The sequence below is a fragment of the Sinocyclocheilus rhinocerous genome, unplaced genomic scaffold (genome assembly GCF_001515625.1).
Source record: "Sinocyclocheilus rhinocerous isolate Xijiao unplaced genomic scaffold, SAMN03320098_v1.1 scaffold1492, whole genome shotgun sequence".
Taxonomy (NCBI): Eukaryota; Metazoa; Chordata; class Actinopteri; order Cypriniformes; family Cyprinidae; genus Sinocyclocheilus; species Sinocyclocheilus rhinocerous.
The window spans coordinates 244059-268831 of NW_015636532.1; the positions used below are offsets into that span (position 1 = coordinate 244059).

The following is a 24773-nucleotide window of genomic DNA, read 5'->3' on the forward strand; positions in this document are numbered from 1 at the left end:
ATCGTGTTGCATTGTGGTCTATGGAGCGGCCTGAAGTGTGCATATGAAGCAGACTCGCTCCCTCTGTCAAAATCGAGGGGTCGAGGGTATGTCCATGTAAACTTCCCTCGTCCACTTGACGTGGCACTTCAAAATGGCAGAGGGGATTCCCCCAAGGGTAAGTGCATAGGGAAGTTTGCAAGTGCGTGTCTAAAAGTGAACTGGAACGCAGCCCAGTTCAGCCCATTCCAAGGGTTCCACCAGTAGTGGGCACTCATGCAACGTAATCAATAACGTACATCCGAGTAAACGAGACGGAGGGAAGTTTGCGAGTGAAGGGCATTCAATAAACGGACTGGAACGCAGCCCTAGTATGCCTAATAAGAGCTTGATTAACTGGTTCAGGTGTGTTTGATTAGGGTTGGAGTCAAACTCTGCAGGACTCTCCAGGACCGAGTCTGGTGACCCCTGTCATAAGCAAACTTCATAATTTGAGTATAGCCAAAGCCTCTTAAGAAGTCAGTTCGCATGGTGGACATCTTGGAGCTATCTTCTGTGTCTGTAATAGGTGTAGGGAAACGGGCAATGAGAGAAAAAAAGAAAAAAACAAACTACACAACACCTTTTTTTTTTTTTTTACTAAAAACAGATTTCTTCAAAATGGCAGAGGGGATTCCCCCAAGGGTAAGTGCATAGGGAAGTTTGCAAGTGCGTGTCTAAAAGTGAACTGGAACGCAGCCCAGTTCAGCCCATTCCAAGGGTTCCACCAGTAGTGGGCACTCATGCAACGTAATCAATAACGTACATCCGAGTAAACGAGACGGAGGGAAGTTAGCGAGTGAAGGGCATAAAAAAGTGAACTGGAACGTCAAATGCAAATAGAAATTACAATCACTGCCGCTATCTTGTCTACACTGGATACAGTATACAGATGCGCGTTCACTTTCTGACACAGTCCACGTGCTCGAGTCTGTCTCAGTAGGACAGATGGAGTGAAAGAACGTTCACTTTGACGCGTTTGGTTTAAACAGCTCATTCACATCTTTGTACAGATATCAGAAGGTTCCCAGCGTAAGTGGATAGTTTGTTTTTAATGGCACCCCAGATCGTGTCAGAGGATTGATTGGAGGATTTTGTTTTGTAAACGAGGCACAGTGTCATGGAGAGTTCACAAAGAAACGTTTGTTGAAAGATGAAGCGGAACTCTGACTGCAGCTGCATCACATTGTAAGTAAATGATTTCATTATGCTTTGTCTGGAAATTACCCTTTTATTTGGATTATGTTGTCAAAACACTCAAAACATGCAATAATGAGGGGGCGTTGATACTGTTTCCAATGCAATGACGTTAGCCAATCATAACAGTGGCCGATTAATTATTGACTGAAGTCCTAAAGGACCCGCCCCTTAAAAACAGCCTGTTTCTGAGAGAAGTTCAGAATGAGGGTTGAAAATAATCATTTTCCCACATATTTGTTTTTTTGTGTGCAAAAAACTTTATTAACAATATAAGTAAACCTCAAAGAGCATATTAAAATAATAAAAAAAATCCATGTCATGACCCCTTTAAGGACTGTTTTTTTGGTATGGTGCAAACGGCCTCCACTCTTTTAACAGCCTAAGTTATTCTAGTTATATTGTGTTGTTTTAAAGTCTCTTGTGAATATTGTAAATACAATTTTGATTTTCACTTTTACATTTGTTGTCTGTCTCATCTTTTTAAACACTCCAATCTCTTACACAGTATAATCTCACCCCATTTTAACAATTGTAACATCTTCCGATAAGGCCAAACATTACAGAGTAATCAGCTTCATTTTCGATGGGTTTGTGCTCGGGAAACTACACAAAAATTTTCAGAAAGAGCGTAAGAGCAACACACACTTTCCTTACTGCTCTGCATACAGCAACCTCACTTAAAGGGATAGTTCACCCAAAAATTTAAATTTTGTCATTAATTACTCACCCTCATGTTGTTCCAAACCGTAAGACCTCCGTTCATCTTCGGAACACAAGTTAAGATATTTTTGATGGAATCTGAGAGCTCTCTGACCCTCCCATAGACAGCAAGGGTCCTTTACACAATCAAGGCCCAGAAACATAGCAAGGACATTGGTAAAATAATCCATGTGACATCAGGGGTTCAACTGTAATTTTACAAAGCTAGGAGAAAAGAGAATACTTTGCGCAAAAGAAAAAAAAACCGACTTTATTCAACAATTCGTCTCCTACGCATCACCCTAGAGCCATTTTGGAGAATATCAGCTGGACGTAAATTGCGTATGCTGTTTTGTGTCAGCTGCGCCACGCGGATACATTGTTTTCGTTCAAATCAAAGTGTAAACGACTTAAACAGCGTATCCGCAAGGTGATGTGTCACACGCAAGCCAAATTGCGTTCTGTGGGTCGTAGTGTGTCAAGAAGTTTGTGACACTAGTTGTTCCTTTGCCTTTTTGAATGCAGCATCGCACCCTGCAGACCACTGCCAACGTTTCTCTTTACACAGAAGGGCATTCAAAGGATTTGCTATAGTTGCCAAATTGGGTATGAATCTCCCGTAATAGTTTAACAGACCAAGGAATGATCTGAGCTGTGTGATGTTTATGGGGTTGGAGCATTGACAATTGCACTTACTTTTTCAGGTGACTTGTGCAAACCTTCAGCGTCAATTATGTGACCCAAGTATTCCAGTGAGTCCTTGAAGAAGTCACATTTCCCTTTTTCAACATGCAAGCCAAACCCCTCCAGGCGTCCAAGGACTGCATCCAGGTTTTCCAGGTGTTCAGCTTCAGTCCGCCAGTAACCAGAATGTCATCCAGGTAACAATGGACATTGGGAATACCTTGTAGTACTTGGTCCATAGCTCTCTGGAATATGGCTGGTGGAAGGCAATTATATTATGTTCCCCCTTTCTGTGTGGAAATTGTAAGGAACTTCCTGGACTTTTGAGGTAAGCATGTGACAAGTCCAGTTTGCTGAAACATTGACCCCCCGCCAATGAAGCGAACAGGTCCTCAATACGTGGTTATGGATAGTGTTCAATGTGCAGGGGGGGGGTATCGTCACTTTAAAGTCACCACAGATGACCGTTTTTCTTTACAACAGGGACTATTGGGGTAGCCCATTCGCTGTACTGTACCGGTGACAATACTTCCATTTCAGTGAAACGATTCAGCTTCTCTTCGACTTTTGGACGCAGAGCATATGGAATAACTCTGGGCTGACAAAACTTGGGTTTGTGTTCAGGTTTCAATGTTATTTTAGCTTTAATGCTCTTCATTTCTCCCAATTGTTTAGAGAAAACAGCGGCATGTTTCTGCAGAACAGCTTCTAGCGTCTTCAATTTGACTGTTTTTATTTCTTTCCAGTTCAGTTTAATCTGACGCAGCCATTCTCTGCCATAGAGTTGTGGATAATTCTCATGCATGACATACAATGGAAGAACAGCTGTCTGTTTGCCCATTTTTACATGAATATCAATTACACCTTCAGGGTGTAATGCTTGTCCTGTGTCTGTTCGAAGAACAATGTCCGTTGAGCATAAGGGCAGGTGTTTCAATATTCTCAGTGGTGAACAGTAATGTACTTAAGTACATTTTTCAAGTATCTGTACTTTACTGGAGTCGTTTTATTTTGAGTAACTTTTACTTTTACTTCACTACATTCCAAAGCATAAGATCGTACTTTTTACTTCACTACATTTCATAAAACATATCGTTACTCCTTATAATACTGTATATCACGTGCTCCGAGACGCAGAAGCGGTGTCTGATTCATTTCTGGAAATGTATGCAAACTAGTGAGTATTTTATTAGAAAATGTCCTATTTACATATTTAAACAACAGTTTCGAAAACTTAATTTTTTTGCAGTTCTTAATATAGTCAATCAACTGGTAATTCAATGTGTTACTTGCTGTTTCTGTGTAATTATTTGTAAAATGTACCATCAATTTCTGAGTGAAAGTAGTTTCAATGTAAATCCTACATACTATGTTTTTCATTGTACTTAGTACTTAGTTTTAGAGGTTAGGTCAAATCACTAAAATTTTAAGTAGAGCATTTGAAATTTGCTAGTCACAGACTTGTTGTTTTATTGGCCTTGTGTTTTACTGGAATGTTGATTCATGGCACATTGCCCAGTTCTATGCTTTCTGTTTTGCTGGTACCTGTAATTAAAGACAAAACAGGGAAAATATCTAGCACAGAAAACTATAGGCCTATTGCCTTAGCCAGCGTGATGTCTAAGGTATTAGAGATAATATTACTGGACCGATTTCAGCAATATGTTATTACCAATGATGAGCAGTTTGGTTTTAAAAGTATGGGACTGATATGTGTATCTATGCACTGAAAGAGGCTGTGAGTAAGTACAGAAGGCAGAACTCCACTATGTGTCTGTGCTTTTTAGATGCCTCTAAAGCCTTTGACCGCATTAATCATGGAAAGCTATTTGTAAAATTACAGCAGTGAGGGGTTCCCCCATACCTAGTCCAGGTTCTGCATTTTTGGTACACACCAAACAATGCAGGTTAGATGGGGCACGACAATATCGGAGCCTTTTTTAGTGACAAATGGGGTTAGACAGGGTGGAATATTGTCACCCATGCTCTTTAACCTTTATATGGACGATCTTACTCAGAGACTTAAAAACTGTAAGACTGGCTGCATGGTGGGAGAAAGACTTTTGAACCATCTACTGTATGCAGATGACCTAGTTGTAATGTCACCTTACTCTGCTGGGCTGCAACAGTTGCTTAGAGTCTGCTCTGACTATGGTGAGCAATATGATTTAAAGTTCAACACCAAAAAGAGTGTTGTTATATTGGCAAGGACAAAGGAGGACCGTAAGGCCGTGTTACCCTCTTTTTATTTGGCTGGACAGGAGTTATCTGTGGTGAATAAGGTCAAATATCTTGGTCACATCATTAGAAGTGACCTTTGTGATGATGATGACATTCAGAGACAGTATTGTAAATTGTATGCACAAGCTAACATGCTTGTTCGTAAATTTAGCATGTGTACTGATGATGTCAAAATAGCTTCATTTAAAGCCTATTGCACTCCACTGTATACTGCCCACTTGTGGTGCAGTTACAGTAAAGCTAAATTTAACAAGTTGCAGTGGACATTAGATGTAAATTATTTTCTTGTTATTTGTTGTTGTTGTTGTTATTCGTGTTGTATGTTGTTTTGTATGCTTTTTTATTTTATATGGACCTTTTTGAGTCTGAAATAAAGATATCATTCATTCATTCATTCATTCATTACTACATCACTCTCGTCAACGTAGTCCATATCTACAACAAAAATATATCTTGACTCCATATAGTGGTTATTTTGGGAAAATCCTAGGTATTTTGAGCAGTAGGATTATAAAAAAATATGTGCTAGTATATATTTAAATTAAGTAGCCTATATAAAATTGCAAAATAAATCTATCTATCAGTACTTTTTTACTTAAGTACATAAAAAATCGAGTACTTTTGTACTTTCACTCGAGTAAAATTGAAAAAGGAGTACTTTTACTTTTACTGGAGTAATATTTTATTATACGTATCTGTACTTTTACTCAAGTACTTGATTTGTGTACTTCGTCCACCACTGAATATTCTATTATAAGTCTCTGTTGAAATCAAAGACACTGCTGCGCCCGTGTCCAGTTCCATTTCAAGTGGCATTCCTTCGCCTGGTTTCACAATGATACTGGACTTTTCTCCTGGCTGTGACAGTATATACAGGGCTAAATCAGAGTCTGTTTCATCATCACTGGACACTACATCCGCATCAAGGTGGTGTACACTTCCTTTTTTAACATAACCTTTCTGCTTCGTTTCTATATTATGAAATATAGAAAATATATGGGTCAAAGACTTCCCATTTTGGTGTCTGCATCAAATTAAATTTACAAAAGTGACTTTATATACATAGAAAGCATATTTAATGCAAGTTAAGTGTCTCCTTTAAATTTATTTGAAAATGTCTTTGAAAATAAAATGTCAAAATTGGTGAAATAATGTCCCATGGTCATTCAGCATAACATATATTTATGTATGTGTGTTTATGTAAATGAAACAACATACTTATTCTAACCTCTACTTATTAAAACATATAAAAGAAAGGGTGATCATACAAAATTTTTATATATTTAAATGATTAAAAGCTTCTTTCTGACAAACGAGTAAAACCTGAATGATAGGGCTGCACTTTGATCCTTAAATGCAGTCTTTTAATGTAATTCCTTGTTCTAAATATTGACAATATTTTTTGTTATATGAACTACTGTTACACTAAATGACATTTTATTAGATGTCTTCTGTAAAAATGTATGGTCGTAATTTTTTGCTTTTTCAAACCTCTTTTCATCCTTGACCCATATATAGAAAATAAATACTATTTTTTACGCAATTTCATAAAAAATCAACAAGAACTAAACAATTATTCCAGATGAATCCATCATGACATTGATTAAAGATTAATTTACTGTCAGTCCATTTTATTAAACTGTTTTACTGTACTTCCTTTCTGTTACTTCAAGTTTCTCTAACAAAATGGTATAGCGCAGGTTAAAACTTGGTACCACATTACAAACCTTGCATGCCTGTTTTAGCTGAAACTTTGGACTGAGTTGCCCAAATCATAAACTTTGTACAAGTTATCATATAAAAACAGGTACTCTGAGTAATGAATTGTTTAAAAAGGAACTCAAGATGATTTTACTCCAGATAGTATATTCTAAGATTCAAAAACCACAAGCAAATTTCAAAAGAGTAATTACATACCCAGTTAGTGACAAGCCAGTCAATGCACGAAAAATTAAATAAAAATTTACTTTCATTATTCCTGCTTTAGGTTTGTGTCTCTAATCATTTGGAGGACTGACTGTCAGTGAGACAGTCCTCCACATGATTATATGCATGACAAGGGAGGAGGGGGAAGGAGGGGGCAAGAGGGAGGGAGCTGTGATGACAAAAAGGTTTGCTGAGCACAGTAAGTTGTAGCCTACTTACGTTCAAGTGTTCCTGTAGCTCAACTAGACAGGATGTGTGTATAGACTGAATATAATGTTTTTCAGATAACGGTTCCTGAGACTAAACACAGTTTCTGGGATGATCACAACCTTGTTTTCAAAATGAAAGAGACTTGTTCTTCTTAAGAAAACAGTACTCATGCACCCTCACGTTGTTTCAAACCCATAAAAATCATTTATTGTTGTAACCATTTTTTTATACTCTCTGAATCTGGATATTTTGTTTAAAACACTATGCATTTACCTCAGCATACAGTAAATAACATTCTGAATAATGGACAAAACAAGGGTATATACTTAAGAGCAATTGATGCCAAAGATACATGAATTAAAGAGGAATTTCATCGCATCACATTACTCGTAATTCAAGAGGTCAGTGTGCTGCTAAAAATACATAATCTGAGATGGGCACAGTCTGTTTAAAAACACTTTCATGTCATGTTTAATATTTTTTCTTTTTAGTTTCTTCCCTCAGAAGAAATTGCACTTATCCAACCCATCAGCTGCTTTGAGGTTATTTCACCAGGAAGGCCAGATGTCACCGTTATACTATGAATAAGAAATTAAACCTTTTAGTTGATTCTATAAAAATGCATCTGCGACATGGATAGGAGGTAGAATTTCAATTGATGCGAGTTAAATGTTCAAGAATACAGTATAACCAACTAGTAAAATATTTTAATTTGCAATAACATATATAGGCAGAGGTAGCATCAATGAGTCTTTGGCACTTCTAAAAATAGACAAGAAGAGCTTATCTAGTGCAAACTACAAAGTCATTGTCTATGACAACAAAACAAGTCAGAACACTCTTTACTGAGAATAAAAACATTGTTATAAGGCTGCGGGACAATTGGGCCATAATTATTATTTAGAGGTGCTTTTTAGGAAAAAAGATTGCTATTTTAAGATTGCGATTGTGGTATATTGCTTGCTATGTCTGCTAAATATTTGTGCCTGTATTGTGAATATATTGTGTAACTGAATGTTCAATGTTGAGGGAAACTGTTTGACTTCATTTGTAATTCGCTTTGGATCAAAGCGTCTGCTAAATGATTAAATGAACATAACATTAAATGTAAATGTTTTAGAATTTGCTATTGATATATGAATGCCCAAGGTGGTTACAGCTCTATGGACCCTTTTCACAGACTGTGATGATGTGTTTCAACGGTCGTCACCATCGTAAATCCTGCAACGTTTTAGCTGCTTTGAGGTTATTTCACCAGGAAGGCCAGATGTCACCGTTATACTATGAATAAGAAATTAAACCTTTTAGTTGATTCTATAAAAATGCATTGTAAATGTTTTAGAATTTGCTATTGATATATGAATGCCCAAGGTGGTTACAGCTCTATGGACCCTTTTCACAGACTGTGATGATGTGTTTCAACGGTCGTCACCATCGTAAATCCTGCAACGTTTTCATTTTTTTAAATTACGTACATTTATAACATAACACTTTGTACTGTATTACCTTTGCATCAAATTACACAAAAATAGTCAACACTGCTGTGAGGGTGGTACTAATACAGAGGCTGTAGGAGTGACGGTAAATTTGACTGTTCTTTCTTCTGATTGCCATTATCAATCTCTCTATTTTGTCCTCTTTTTGAAAGTCGTGAAGTATCAAGTCTCGGAATAAGCCTACAGTTTCGGTTCTCAGGTGCTGCTGCCCTACTGCTCTGCACATTTTGTATGTCTCTCATCTAACCCACCGCATTTAGATCATCAGGTCGTCAAGAAAGAGCTGTGTGAACGACATTTCTGCCCGATAAGAGAAACCACGACCTTACAGACTCACCACTGCTGCTTCTCATGAATCAGTATCAGTCCCCATCTGTAAATAAAAAGAAAGAAATTTTACACACTACAAACTGTATCCTATAAATGTATGTTTATGTAATGTAATGTATAAATGTATGTTAAAGGTATAGGGATATTGCTTTAAAATATTGAAACAAGGATGCAAATTCATGAGGGGTATAAAATAATTTTATATTTATACATTTATTGAGAAAAAAACATTTGCTGAATTCAAAATAGCATATTACTTTTACTTTTTGACATATCTTCATATGGCACAAATAGTAAGTGTAGTATGCAAGTATACTTTTCTGAATTCAACAAAATGGTTCATTTTCAGTTATGCCATTGTCACAAGTTTGGCTGCTGCTTTGGTCAGAAGTGCAACTGTCTTGCCCATTCTTAACAATGTATTTGCATCCCTGTTTATGAGTGATCGTAAGCTGTAGGTAGAAGTAGTGTTAAGGTGCTCTCGGTTTATTACGGTGTGGGTGGATGCATTTTGCTCCGGCAACCATGATAGAGCTTGAGCTCTTTGACAGGATATTCCCTCTCACACGGAGAACTCTGAAAGAGCAGAAGCCTTTTAAAAGTTAATATGCTTATTCAGTGCATGATTATACACTAGCTGCTCACGTTTACACACACACATACACACCTGCAGTTCCTTGTGCAGTCTGAACGTGGTGCCAGAAAGCTCACAGTGATGACTGTGGAAAGTTTTGCTACTTTCACTTTTAATCTCACAAGCACGCAATGGCCCAGTTTGACACAGATTCCCTATATTCTCTGCACACACAAAAAGCAAACAACTACTGCACTGTTGTTAAAACAACAAGCAATGTAAAAGCAGTAGGCTATTATATAGGATTTATTGTAGTTGTTTTTCACTTCATTGTTGGAGGTTCTTTATTGCACCATATTATGTATGCTAAAGTAAAAGTCAAAAGCTTGGACACATTTCATTTAAGTCAAAAATGTTTCTTGTGACATCTTTTGAGCCAAATGTGTATGGTTAAATGTTTGGGATTAGTTTTGTAGATATTGTGCCATTATTCCTTTACTAAATGAAAATGTATGCTAAAAAAACATTCCAGAAGCTACAAGAACAGAATTGATTTAAGATTTCTGACATATAAACATTGTAAATGAGCATTTAAATGTATATGTTATATGTATACTTTAAAGGGGTCATATGATGCGATTTCAAGTTTTCCTTTCTCTTTGGAGTGTTATTTTGGAATGTCTTCATTTCCAAATTAAGGAAATGACTTATCACACTGAAATCTGCAATGTTTCATACTTTTTTCACCATTCTCGTCAATTATGGTGACTGAATTGATTTTCAAAGACACTATGCATTGGTGTTTGTGTGATGAAACATACCCAGGTACCTCCTGATGCTGATAATATACTGATTCCTCTTGATCAGCAGGTGAGAGTGACAGCTAAGTGAAAAATAGATTGGCAGCACTCTTTCCTGGTAATGCAGAGTTCTCTCTATTATAAAATAAACCATAAAACAATAAATACATAACTGAATTTCTTAGTCACAGAAACCATATCCAGAGTCACGTTCAATAGATAAGGTCTCATATTCAGAAAACCAATTCGCACTGCACTGACAGCCTCCTGAGTACATTATGTCACTTCTCAGACATTCCATGATCCGAGAAACGCAGATTCAACTTGTTCGGCGAAAACAAGCACCAACCAACAGCAACAGATGCCAACGAGTAAACTTGACGACTGTGTTTATTGCCATTTGTCTGAATTTGCCTATACTGGGCATTTTGAACATGAGACCGTTTTTGTACTACAGAATAGTTAGTACATAGTTATTACAGTTAGTACAAATTAAACAACAACTAAGTTAAAATGCACTTCGGACCATGATGGACCATAATGAAGGAATTAAAACCTTTGTCATAGTTCATTATTGTACTGTACCAAAAGCGGACAATTGGTTGTTGGCCAGTTTCATGCCAAAGCTTGTGTTTTCTGTGGAATTTTGTTTAGATCGATCTGCATTTCAAATCGGTAGCTGTTGCCTCTTAACATAGAACTAAAGCAGCTCCAAGGAAAATCATCTAAAAAAAATCAGGAAAGGCTTTTATCTTAATTCTTATTTGCGTGTATTATTATTCAGTGCCAGTTCCAGAATAGGCTGAAATCTTACCCATGTCCTCTTTCTCTAGAACTTCATAGCAGCTCCAGAACTCTTCATTGGCCTGCTGAATTCCTTTAAGCTCCAAAACCACAGAAACCAACTTGACTACTGTCATATCTGCTGTGACCTAACACATAGTACACGCAAAGAAAAAAATGTACCTACAAACATCTTACTCTAACATTTGTGGAAGAAGTCTACAAATAATGTACTTAAATAAATGTAAGTTTGTGTTAAGATTAAAATATGCACCTGAACAAGCACCTCCGCACCCTCAGCTTTCTTCTCCAGGTAAACAGCACAAATGGTGCTGGATGGAGTTCGACTCAAGGGCCTCTGAAATATAATAAAGTCAGCCATTAATGTCAAATACCAGCAAAACAAAACAATTCAAATAATACATCAACAACCTTTCAGTGTTACTGTACTATCCGGTAACGTCATCAAAGCCAGCACATCAACATGAGAAGTTATTTAGATATTTCATTATGGCAAAACAGCATTTAAAAAAAAAAAGCTCTTAACATAATATTGTAAATGCCCATGTCCTGTGAACTCTGACCTGGGACTTGTGTTTATTCAGGATGACTGACGTCATGTTTAGCTGCCTCTGAAGGTCAGACTCTGAGACCTGCAAAAGAAGCTTCATCTCAGTCATCATTTTTATCAACAGTTTATCAGCAGCATTTGATCAGCATTTGGAATTAATATTTATCAGTTGGGCTATATGTCAGCATGAATCAAATTGCAATATACCTTTAAATGCTGCACTATGTAAATTAAGGCCCTCTAGAGATAAAAAATAAATCTTCATGAGACTTGGGGAAGAAGACTGTTTTGACTGTACTTCATCCCTGCTCCTCACCATGAATGAATGTGGCTTGAGGCACCAGTGTACACATGAATACAGGGCATCTTATCAGAACGGATGGACAAATAAATAATGTGTTTATTGTTTGTTTGTTTTTGCAACCAATGATTCCCCATGAACTGTTTTGAATGATCCATGGCTAGTTTTTCTCATTCATTATGACAATGCTACTGTAGCTTCTTTTCTCGGAGTAGGGATTTGACGTGACATGCACAGTTGAATGAAGTGTGTATGCAATTATTTACCACAAAATCAGTCCCGACTGCTCTAAAATTGATATAATTGTTATTGATTTATCAAAATGCCCAAACACACTTTGATAAACCTATAATAATGATATATATTATTTCACATTAAGACATGGTTTGGAAGAAGGAATTTATCTTTAAAGGTTTAGCTAATGATCAGATTTAAAGGTTGTACTGACTCACATTAAAAATGCTGCAGTAGTTTTGGATCAGCTCCTCCACCACCTGAGATCCTGTGACATCTGTTCCATCCGTGTGAAAAAGCGTTGGACCGAATACGATACCAAGGTTTCGTATAGTCATCTGATTCTCATCAGACAGGTGTTGAACACTGACAAAGCAGACATTTCGGGTCAAGTTTTTGGATGTACTACTAGCAATAACTACATACTCCCCCTTATGATCAATTCAAATCAACAGAGTACCAGAAATATTCAAAACAACTTTTTAAAGTAGGTAAAAAGTTCCCGTCTATTTTTAGAGTTGCTTCATCGGAAAAGAAAATGACTGTTTTATAGTGGTTTGTGTAGTACTTTTTAGCTTTTAGACAGCTGAGCAAGCCACATGACTTATAACATACCAAACCAGGTGGTGTATGAGTGCTTTGAGTGTTTCTCTGTTAACATCTGGGAGGTTTGAAAGGAGAATCTGGTATCTATTTATCTTCTCAGTTCTGTCCTCTAGACCTGCAGAGAGTTTAAAAAAAAAAAGTACTTACAGTGTTCAACTACTCCCACTTTCCAAGCGGTATTAAATGTCTCATCTCCCATTACTCCAATTTTTATTCACCTGCAGCTCTAAGCCAGTTGTTGTTGTTTTCTTGTCCATTAAACACTCCACCTTTGACCTCCCTGAGAAATCGTTTTAGCATGTTAGCCACGTCATCCACAGAATAGTCCGACTCAAGCAGTGTTATGCTTCGTGCATCATTTTGAAACCTCTCCAGCAGTTTGGTCACATGAGAATTAATGCCACTCTTCCGGTAGATTCCTGATGACATCAGTCCTAGAGTACAACAGACTCAATGAGCCAATCAGCTGCCTGACCAGTAAATGAAATGCCTTAAAGGGGTCATATGATGCTTTTTTAAAGATCATTATTTTGTGTATTTGGTGTAACAGAATATGTTGACATGCTTTAATGTTCATAATCAGCTACCACATAACATAAAAAACACTCAGAATACCTTAGAACATTCTGGCAATAACACTGTAGTGACTCTTTTTCCAGATTTTAAATTTCGACAACAGAATGTTTGTGTTTTCTTATGTAATGGAAATGTGTGTTTGTATACCATAACGTGTTACATGGTCCAGGCAGCGGTCAATAGTCACTGGGACACCCAGATCAGTGAGTTGCTGTTGTGATAATGGCTGATCTCCGGCACCAGATCTCTGCTGAATGAAGGTCTGCCAGCCCACAAAATGAGGCCTGCGGTCAGCTAGCAAATGCAGAGGTCCACCTCTCCACACAAGTACCATGTAGCCAGCACTGTCAGAGAGATCTACGTACACATACGCACTCAGAGTACATTTATACAGACACCCACATTTTCATATTGTCTCTCTATCACTACTTGTTGTGTGTGAGCTGTAACTCACTGAGTGTGAGTAGCTTGCGCAGGTCAATTATTTGTACATTGTCTTCCAGTAACACCTGGAGTTTGAAGCCGCTCAGGAAAAACCAACCAATGCCATGGTTGCCCTCGGTGCAGCGCAGGCGACCCAGACGATCACAGGTTCCACACACATCAAACAGTGCAGGAGGCAGCACAGCCTAAATCGAGGGAAGAGAAGGAAGGAAGTAGATCAGTTTATTTGTCTCCAACTCCAATATAGTAAATAAACATCGCTCCAGCTTTACAGAATAATGCAAGGAAGGAGAGATGAATATTTACAAATAAAAAACAAAAACTTTATTTTTTATGTTTTTGAAATGAGTCTCTTATGCTCACAAATTTATTTGATTAGAAAATACAGTAAAACAGTAATATTACAAATTATTATAGTGTAGTCAAAGACTATACAATACCTTAAAAGGACTTTGGTATAGTATTGTAGTATAGTAATATTATAATATATTATTATAGCAAAACTTTCCCATTTCTATTGTAATAGATTTGAAAATGTTATTTATTTCTGAAATAGCAAAACGGATACCTTAGTACCCCCTTGTGGTCCAGTTTGAAAACCTAATCTAAAGCACTTGTTTGTCATTTAAGTGAGCTAAAAAAAAATTTTTTTTTTAAAGTTTATCACCATGGCAATAGCCTGGATCCAGTTCTTGATGATGCTGCCATCATCACTTGCAAACAGGTAGACTCTTCCCTCCTCAGAGTACAGTTCAAATGTGTGTTCATAGCTGCCAGAAAATTAGAGAGGACATGGTAAATATGGCGTTAACAGAATTAACGTGGTAAAAATAAACTCACTTAGGATTGAAGTTCAGGGATCATTACCCATGTTTCCCTGGGCTGTTGACAGACAGGCAGATGATTTCACTGGTCTTCATGCCACCACACTTGTGGTGACTCTGTTCACTCTTAAAGTAGCTAAACATTCCATCACTAAGACAACACCAACGCCGAGAGAAATCTACAATATTCACCACAATAAGGTTCATACACATACAGACACAAGGCACCTCAACACAATATATGTTTATGGTTGCTCATTTATTTGTAATTGAAAAACACTTTAATTTGCAATGAAATATTGTAGATTAATGTGCAAACGAAAGCCTAAAAAGCCTATAGCATGAGATTTTACAATTTCCAAAAACTGTTTAAATGGTCACATCATTTAAATGTAATTAAAGTTAAAAAGTTAAAACAAATTTGAAATTGTGTTTATTCTACAACTATAACGTTTTATAATTTTATATCTATAATTATTAAAATATTTCTTCCACATTTATTTTGGTGCTATCGGTAAAAAAAAAAAACTATTTTAGAAATATTAATTATATACTGTAAAAATATTTTGCTGTATGTATATCTGTGTATATTCTATATATACTGTATATAAGTTGTAAGATCCACTTTTAATGTTAATCAAGATTCTTGCATAGTACAATGAACGTTTTATCTCAAATACCAGGTAAAATAAACCTTTTGATGATATAAAAGTATCATTTTAGGCTTTTAAGTCTTTTTGGAAGTCAAACATCCTCACAAATACACAAAATTTAATATCATCAGTTTACTTAATGAACACATACCTGCTTTGGTTTTGTGGTCTGTGATTGGCTTAGCTGATGAGGCGGTCTTAAAAAGATAGCCAGACTGAGATCGAATGGATGTATCTTTATCCACTGGTGTAAACGACTCTAATAAACAACAAATCAAGAGAAGTGTGAACCTGTGCATCGAAACTTATGTACATTGCGGTTTTGTGTGTGTATCTGTGCACCTGAGTTCAAGTTCTGCATAAGAAGCTCCGCCTGTACTGTTTGGCCACTGCGTTTGGCCAGAGAGAGTGGAGTAGGGAATTCTGGGATACCAGTGTTGCAGTTGATATCCGCGCCACAATTCAGCACTGAGAGAGTCTCCAACAAATCACCAGACTGCACCACTGAACACAGAGCCTAGGAAACCCAGAGCAACCGAACATGAGAGAAGAACCGTCATTTGATGTGCATTTAGTGTCATTTTTTTGCCATTTGTATTGAATTGACTAACACTGTTGAGTGCCTCCTGTTGGCCACAGAGTGTGTGGTATTTGCGATATTTTCCATCTTTGTATTTTGCTGTGATGTGTTCGAGACGTTGCTCGCTGTGTGCGATCGAACAGAGACTCTCGCTCGGGGGAACATTTGCTCCCCAGAACTGATTTGCTTTGCCGTTACCCAGCAGCAGAAAAACCTGGCAATACATAAAGAGATCATCATGTATCATCCTGAAAGAGAAAGGCACAATTGCACCTGCAAAGCATGAATTTAACTATCAGATGTAGCTGTGGCAACACATAGACTGGATGCATCATATTCATTGTACCCTGATGAGGTCATCAGTCCACACTCGCTCATCCAGCTTCAGACTGCGAACCTTTGACACGTTCTGGCCCAGACTTCTGTGTGCACCTGTTATCACACAAATGTGCACATATTTATGAGCCCACATACAGTAGCCTACATACATACAACAGCTGTCATTTGTTAACATGGAAGTGTTTGTATGCACCTGCACATTTTTCACACAGCAGAACACACAGGTTGACTGAAGCCCACTCCGGCATCGAAGAGCTGCAGTCCGCACACAAGCGGTTTGATGGCACGCGCCAAATGCTCTCACACAACCCATCACATGACAGAGCGCGACTCACGCACTCATTAAGCGCCTCAGACCATCTCTGCTTCTCACTCTCTGAATCCACCATAAAACTAGAGAGAGAGAGAAAAATACAAATGTAAATAGGGGGCTCGTGCAGGTGTTTTTCATTAATGTAGTGAGTTAGTTCACAGTTTCATTATTAAGTTTATGGTTTATTTTGCTTTGTCGAGTAAGTCATGTCCACATATGCCATCTTTGAAGCCCTGACAGACCTTCATAAAGTATGTAAAGCACATTTTTTGTGACTGTTATAGATCAGTGAATGTGCTTGAAGAAACTTCAGAGAATAACGCTTGGATAGCTGCATTTGTTTTTTGCTTTTGATCCACATTGTAGTGCATTGAGCCCAGAGTTGCCCACTTAAACAGGAAGAGACTGTCTGGCTGGTATATGAATCGACACTATAAAAAATAATGGAAATGTACACTGACCCTGTGATCAGGCAATCTGATGAGAGCTTCATAATTCTGTCATTATTGTTAACTAAACCTAAAACTATTAAAAACTGTGTTCGGTAATTGAAATAAAGCTGAATTAAAATAAAATATAAATATTAGATGAAAAACGTACATTTAGAAAAATTACATATGCTTAAATTGAAGTACTAAAATACTGTAACTGAAATAAAAATACATGGAAAAATATTGAAAACAAAATAAAAAAACATTACAAAATTACTAAAACTTAAAGGGATAAGGGATAGTTCACCAGTTGCGTTGCTGTCTATGCAGGGTCAGAGAGCTCTCCAATTTCATCAAAAATATCTTAATTTGTGTTCCGAAGATGAACGAAGGTCTTACGGGTTTGGAACGACATGAGGGTGAGTAATTAATGACAGAATTCTCATTTTGGGGTGAACAATCCCTTTAAAATTATAATAAAAACGAATTAAATAAAGCTAAAGCGAATTCTAAATATTTATAAAATGCTATAATAGTATATAAATAATAAGTGCCTTCCAGCTTGTGCAAAATGTGAAAAGTTGCAGCGTTTACCTGAAAGCTCTGTATGGAGTGGTGAGCGTGAAAGAGCGCTTGTTTTCTCCATCTCTCACGTTGGCCATTCGCATATCTATATCAGTGATACCTACACCCTGAAAATATTCCTATACACAACACAAACACAAATAATCTATTAATTAACTCACATTTACAAAACATTTACAAAGGCATCCATTCACATTCAGACTCACACCTCATGGCTTCTGAAGAGGAACAGTTTGTCCTTGCTGATAAGTGTGTAGACTTTGGTACGTGGCGACAACATTTCCATGCAGCCCTCGAAACTAATATTCACACTTCCATTCCTAAAGAACAGATTCCGGGGCTCCAGACTATGTTTGTGATCACTCAGAATCTTTTCAATACAACACACCCAGTCATTTCTTTCCTCTGTAAAAAATAAAATAAAATAAAAAATACACATAAAATAAAAATGCATGTAAATGATTCATAGCCTGAATGCAAAAGCAAAGATGTGTAGTAGACGTTCTGCAAGGTTAGGAAAAATTTGATGGACAAATACGCACGAGTGCTTTCAGCTCGAAACAGGAAAGTCCGGCTCTGACTGTGGAGCTCGAATCGCAAGTCTCCGACACTGACCACCTTATCGACAGATCCCAGAGACACCATCCTTTTAGAGTATACTTCCTGTCACAGAGAGACAGACAGGGAGTAATTCTTTATTACACACAGAGATGGGTAGATTAATTACAAATTGTAAAAAGTCCATTACTGATTCCAAATTACATGACAAAAATTGTAGTTAGTAATGTAATCTATTACATTACATATTTTAGGTAATATAATCAGACTACTTTTTGATTACTTTTAGATTACTTTTGACGCAACTTGTTTATCAAATTGATTTAAATAGGACAGTCTTGTACCCTATTGATATAAAAATACAAAGAGAAAAAAAAATTCCATTCCTTGTAATTAACAACATGAAGTGCATTAAACACTACATTACATCAAGGTTTTCCAAACTGGGGTTTGTAAAGAAACTGCAGGCAGTTCTTCAGTATAATGAAAAGCTAATAATCAATTAAATCATCAAAATGTCAAATTAAAATAAATCATTTTTAAACAACATAAATCAAAATAAAACACTTAGATTTTTTTGATTTTGATAAACTGATTTTAACTGTGAACATGCAAATGTGATACTTAATTATTAAAATATTTATTTTGAAATATCAGAGGTAGTTCAAGTAAACATATTAGGTAAACAAGGTTCAGATGGCAAAAAAAGTTGGGAATCCCTGCATTACATTTAATCTAATTACAAGTACTTAATCTCTGGAATCTGATTACGGAATCCAGATGACATTTGATCAGTTTCTACCCAGCTCTGGTTTCACAGGTATATCAAATCATGTTTACTATCATTCCTGCCACAGAAGAACAAAATGTTGTTTCACAGGGTCTGTTAACAGGACGATAACAACTCATAAAGAACACACAGTGAACAATGCTACACTCTATAGACAACAAATAAATATGAAAACTAAAGGGATACATATAGTATATTTGGAAGGGGTACAATTCAAATTTACAGTAAATTTGAAAATGCAGTTGTCCCCTTATTGTCCCCAATTACCTTGGCCATCATCTAACGCTCACTTAAAATACATTTTCCAAACCAAAAATCCTTTTTAAACACTGTTAAAAGTTTATTTTTAGCAAATCTCAAAAATAATAGCAGTTTTTCTTATTGTACATTATAATGTTCTGGTGCCTAGAATTCACCAGCAGTATTTAAAATGACAATTTAGTTTATAGTGTTTTTTTATATTTATTTATTGAAACAAAACAGTAAAAAGAAGAAGAAGAAGAATATTGGCCATTTAATGGTTATCTGACATAATATAAATCTAGCGTAGCGTTAGTTCTGGCAGGTCACGTTAGTCAAGCTCGCATCAGCTGACTCTCAGCTGATCCCCATCAACCTATGGGAATACGACACCTATCTAAGCATTCATATATAAGGTCCCTCAGTATTATCAGCAGTTTTCGCATTGCTCAATAGCTAATTACCCTCCTCCATCCCCAACTCCTCCTCTGTCAGTCAGGATTCAGCCTTCTGATTCTAATTCTAAAATGTGTACATAACATTATTGAACTTATAACGATATCTGCAATACATTTATGTTGGTTCTGTTCTGTTTACCCTGGGGGGGGGGGGGTTATCGCTGCTCTCCCTGCTCTCATCCATGCTAGGTTGCATTGATGCACAGGGAGTTCTTGCCCAGAACAGGACCATACTGCCAATCCAAACTGTATGCTAATTGTCAATCATCTTTGACGATAGTGGTCCTGACAGAATTATTGGATAATCAGTATCAGCCAAAAATGAAAGAGTTAATTCAGTAATAGTGACGATTATGGTAATTAATCATAGAGTTGCGGTGCAAAGGACTGGCAGTGCATGGTTTAAAGTGTTATTATTGCTATTATTATTTAGATTATTATCTCAGATAGAGTACACCTCTGCCTTCCTTTTTTAACTTTTACAGTCCAAACACTATCGCCCGGTTTCACAGACAAGGCTTAAGCCTAGTCCTAGACTAAAGTGCAAGTCTGAGCTGTTTCAACTGAAAGAAACATGCACTGACTGATCTTAAAATATATCAGTGCCTTTGTTTTGTCTCAAGATGCACACCAGTAATGTTTTTTTTCTAAGGCATGTTTATAAAAATTACTTAAATGTCCTAATTGAACTATGGCCTAATCCTGGTTTAGGCTAAACCCTGTCTGTGAAACCGGGCCTATAAATGCTACATTTACCTAATCCAAATATCAGGCAATTGAATGACTTGCTAAATGGCAAAAATTTGTTAGTTTGATGTAATATTTGATTTAAACCGAAACCCAAAGGCAGGAATACATTCCAGCTTTCATACCCCTTCGGTTTTCATGTTGGTCATCACCCCCTCTTCATTCCAATCATTGCTTATGGCTTATCATGTTTTACAGTAAATGCTTAACAACTTCCTTAAAGTAAATCAAAACATGGCAGGACTTTTTAATAGTCATTTTGGAAGGAAACTAGTGTCTTGTGAACTAGAAAATATGAAAAGAATCTTAATAATCTTGATTGTTTAAGATTATGAAACATTTTTTTAAAATGACCCATATAGTTATTCATTTGTTACCTTGATGGATTGAAAATATCTCAAATATTCTGAATCCAGCTGCACCCATCGGCGCTGGTAAATCTTCGCTCTGAAAATACAAACATGAATATTATAAAACACTTATAAATAACAAAAATATAAACAACTTCAGGATGTCAGAAAAGTCGTAGAAGATATATAAATTGTATATAAGTTGTTTCTTACCCTTTTGGAGGAGTTTTCTCTAGCCAGCCAGCTTTAACAATCTGACGGAAGTCCTCTGAGAAATCAGGAAAGCCTGTACATCGGATGTCAATACTGTCCTCACTAACATGAACAAATTAATATTATTAGATACAGAATAATTCTAATTTATTTTTCACTGAAGGCTCATGCAAACACACACACACTGAAATAACATTATCCACATAACAGCATTTGTTTTTTCACGCACACACCGTTCTCTCAGAATTACTGTCTCTTCTTTATCCTCTTCAACTTTCAGGTTGTTAAAACACTTCTGGATGTCTCGCAAGAGATCCTCCTGCTGGAAGACATTTAACCATTAGATACAAACAGCTGTTGATACACCACTGTTCGAAGGTTTGGGGTCAGTAGGGAAATCAATATTTATAATTTAAGCAGCAAGAATTCCTTAAACTGATCAAAAGTGGCAGTCAAGACATTTATAATGTAAAAAAATATATTTATTTTTCAAAAATAAATAATTTTAGATGCTTCTTGAGTGTCAAATCAGCCATCGCAATATTAGAACTTTGCCATTACAGAAATAGCTTTATTAAATAAATAAAAATAGTAAACAGTTGCATTAAACGTGATATAAAATTTTATTCATATTTCACAATATTAATTGTGAAATTTTTACTGTATTTGTAATCAAATAAATGTAGCCTTCAAGGAGCATGAGATACATTTTTCCTTACTGACGCCAAACTTTTAAACGGTAGTGTATATTCAACAAGAACTTAGTGGTAGAACAGAATATTTATCAGACAAAAACTAGAAATGGGTAATTCTGTGTCAACTCAACCAGAGGTCCCCGGCTAAAATTTTTGATTTTGCTAATATTTTTTCTGATTGCGATATCTTTAATACTTCTTGAGTTATAGGCACACAAACTTTGGAAAAAGAATCTTTATGGCACTCAGACAGGTATATTCAATGCAGTTGTTTTGACAGAAGGAAACAAGATACATTTCTAGTTTTAATATTATTTGTTCTTCAGACTTTCATCTTTAAAAGTAAAGAAGTATCATATTTTTTGCAAATTGACCCACATTTGGTTTTTGACCACTGAAAATGTGTACAATTTACTGATTTACTCCTGGAGCCATACTGAAATTACAATATCTCTGGAACTGAACCATAAATGGCCTTAAAAATGAAGATGCCAAAAGGAAAGTTTGTTAAGACCCATTATCTAAAAGGGCATTAAGATCTCTTTAATATTTTTTGAGTTACATGCCTGCAAACTTTGGAGAAAAAACTTGAAAAAAGTGCTCTTTCCCCAGTTTTGAATGGTCACCATTGTAACATAAAGCAACCAACATTGCTAAAGTGAACAGATTTTACTGAGACCTACCAATCTCTGTGTGAAAATAACATTATGATGCTGCCATCTTTCTGAAGTCATTTTTAACCCCCTGTATCTATTTTATATATATTATGTATATTTGGCTCTGAATCTCAGGTGAAAATTGCCATTTTGACCTTCCTCTACAAAACAGTGGATTACTCCGTAAATATTTATCCATGACATTTAATATTTTGGCTTTCATCACTATACACGTTTATCTCTCTTCAGAAAAAATATTAGCAAAATTAAAAATTTGAGCCGGGGACATCTGGTTGAGTTGACACGGAATGACCCAAATGTATTAAAAATGAAGTACTGTACATTTTAGCTTGACGGCACAGCAGTGAGTGTGAGTTTTACATATAGGCCTAACAAAATGACTAGTTAACCAGCTATCACACAGACACCATATAAACACTCACAGACACACAATTTACCTTTAAAGCCATGTTCTGGGATTATGTTGGGTGCACCTGTGAAGGATGCAGAAGGCATGAATAAATCAATTATCGAAGTGAGTTAATCAACCAATAAAAAAAATGGAAACCATTATATGTGTGGTATCTTTAATACTGAAAAGGAAACTATATATCTATGAAATACAGGGCAGTCAGATCATTTTTCCTGGCACAGTTCCAAACCATCTTGACATTTCCTTACTGGTTTGAAATTTGTACAACATTTTTTCTGACTTAGGATAATTATATTTTGTTTTGGGTTAAAATAAGGAACTCAGTTTGACTCAGTTTACACAAATACTCTGGACAAAAAACAATCTAGAGAACGGTTAACTACTGTGTTGTCTATAACAATAATCTTATCAAACCTAATGTAAGGCTGTGACCTTAATTACAGAAATAAACCAACATCTCTTCCGCCCAGTAATTTACTGTAACAAACTGAATAAAGTCACCAAACCTGATGCACAGCATTTCTAAAACGTTCCCAGCTCAGACATTAAGAAACACACAACCTTTGAAAGATATCAGAAGTAACAATAGTAACAATAGTCCTTTCAGCACACACAATAATGCTCTTCTTCACTGTGGTCAAGTTTGGGAAGTAAGCTCAGATCTGTGTTCTCCATGAAACCAAGATAAAAACTCAAACATTTTTATTGTCCATCCAGCTGGAGTGGAGTGCAAAAACACACACATTAAAAAGTGCCCATGGTCTCCATCCACCTATCTGTTTACAAAAATACACACATGCAGAAATAGACACTCTTATGTGAATATTAGAGGAATAAAGATGTATTTAATAGCAGATATTGGTGAAATTAATATCTGGTCAAATAAGTAAGTGGTCAAATAAACATCTGATAGCCTACATACATTTAACTATACTTAACTATTTAAGAGCTAGTGACTAAGAAACACATGCAGGCGCGCACACACAGGTATCCTTTTTCAAAACAATAGGCCTACATCTTATTGAAAATTCAAGTGTTGTGTTGTATAATTATCCTCATAACCATAAACACTGTTAGTGCTATCAGTAAAAACTGTGCTACAGTTTAGGATGTTATAAACCGAGAAAAGAAGATCATGAGATTACCTGTGTGCAGCCAAATCTGTGCTAACCAAGCCCTACTGCATTACAAGGCATTTATTAAAAACACACATGCACACACACACAGAGAGAGAGAGAGAGAGAGAGAGAGAGAGACAGAGAGAGAGAGAGAGAGAGAGAGAGCTCTATTTTGAAAATGAGGAAGTTACCATTCCTGCAATTCTTCGGATAGCTATAGCTAAGATTTTTTTTCTAGCTTTAAAAGCACCGTGCTATCAATCCTGTTATCTCAACATTAATTTTTTATTTATTTATTTATTTTGGCCAAACTCTTTATTTTTAGAAACTGGAAGCTTATGAATTTAAGTCCACACAAGCATAAGGGCACAAAGTCTGAAGAAAGATCAACTCGTTTCCGACGTTGCTGGTTGCAACTACGGACAAACTAAATGTATATTTAGACATAGATATATGTAGATGGTTTACGTTAATTGTTGCGCAATGCGCACGTCTGCATCAGTAGCATCCGCAGTTCATATACCGCCCGCGGCGCTAATTACTGCAGCAGTAGGGATGGGCGATACCACTTATTTTGTTTTCGATACCATACCGATACTTTTAAAGGCCAGCAAAGTTCTAAATACAAACTTTTAAATTATGAAATTTATTCAATTAGTAAATTACTAAGAGTAAAATGGGTAATGATATCCACTTAACTTTATATTTTAAACGCATTTTAACATTCAATAAGCTTTAATTGCAATTTATTAGGTTATATTTTTGTTTACACGTGGTTAAAATATGATGACTATAGGGGTAACCATGGAAATCTTCAAATATATAATTGAAATAGGTCACTTTAGTAAAATCATTCATCTTCATAAGGGACTGCCAGTGACAGGCTGTTGCACGCATAAAATGCAACCTTTTTATTCTGACCGTGTATGATTTATATCAACATTACAGAATAGAACATGATCAATATGAACTTTTAACATTCAATTTAACTAAATTTATTTGCACAATATAGGCTACACTCTAAAAAAAATGCTGGGTTGTTTCAACCATGGTTTCAACCCAACTTTGGGTCAAATATGGACTAACCCAACTTTTGG

The 24773-nt window shown here is 36.2% G+C and overlaps 2 protein-coding genes across 5 annotated transcripts in view; both read right to left on the reverse strand.

Moving 5' to 3' along the window:
* LOC107747827 (globoside alpha-1,3-N-acetylgalactosaminyltransferase 1-like) overlaps positions 1-6838 on the reverse strand; it is a 23416-nt gene extending 16578 nt beyond the window's left edge. The window contains exon 1 of the mRNA XM_016562434.1: positions 6760-6838. Coding sequence (XP_016417920.1) covers positions 6760-6815 — 56 coding nt within the window. The 5' untranslated portion in view covers positions 6816-6838. The remainder of the gene's footprint in view (positions 1-6759) is intronic.
* A 1949-nt stretch (positions 6839-8787) lies between these two features.
* Positions 8788-24230, reverse strand: LOC107747828 (arf-GAP with Rho-GAP domain, ANK repeat and PH domain-containing protein 1-like). 4 transcript variants are annotated; one of them, XM_016562438.1, is made up of 27 exons: positions 24145-24230; positions 22584-22619; positions 21008-21093; positions 20775-20876; positions 20589-20658; positions 17961-18081; positions 17627-17823; positions 17428-17537; positions 16283-16482; positions 16097-16182; positions 15782-15964; positions 15513-15687; positions 15322-15429; positions 14561-14696; positions 14361-14463; positions 13704-13878; positions 13397-13606; positions 12892-13107; positions 12683-12788; positions 12286-12433; positions 11546-11614; positions 11236-11319; positions 10993-11110; positions 10200-10313; positions 9472-9602; positions 9298-9380; positions 8788-8847 (listed from the first exon to the last, which is right to left on the reverse strand). In XM_016562438.1, exons 2-27 carry the CDS (start codon positions 22593-22595, stop codon positions 8808-8810), a joined length of 3183 nt encoding a protein of 1060 aa, XP_016417924.1. In that variant the 5' UTR covers positions 22596-22619; positions 24145-24230; the 3' UTR covers positions 8788-8807. The 4 variants fall into 4 exon arrangements, with proteins under 4 accessions (XP_016417924.1, XP_016417922.1, XP_016417923.1 ...); XM_016562436.1 differs by having other exon boundaries at positions 21008-21096; XM_016562437.1 differs by lacking the exon at positions 24145-24230 and adding an exon at positions 23704-23775.
* Positions 24231-24773: the final 543 nt, after the last annotated feature.

Coding starts and splice junctions, on each gene's coding strand:
- LOC107747828 (XM_016562436.1), bottom strand. Junction 15,430..15,512: donor TATGCAGAACTTGAACTCAG/GTGCACAGATAC, acceptor GTTGTTTATTAG/AGTCGTTTACACCAGTGGAT. Junction 12,789..12,891: donor CAACTGGCTTAGAGCTGCAG/GTGAATAAAAAT, acceptor AACTCTCTGCAG/GTCTAGAGGACAGAACTGAG.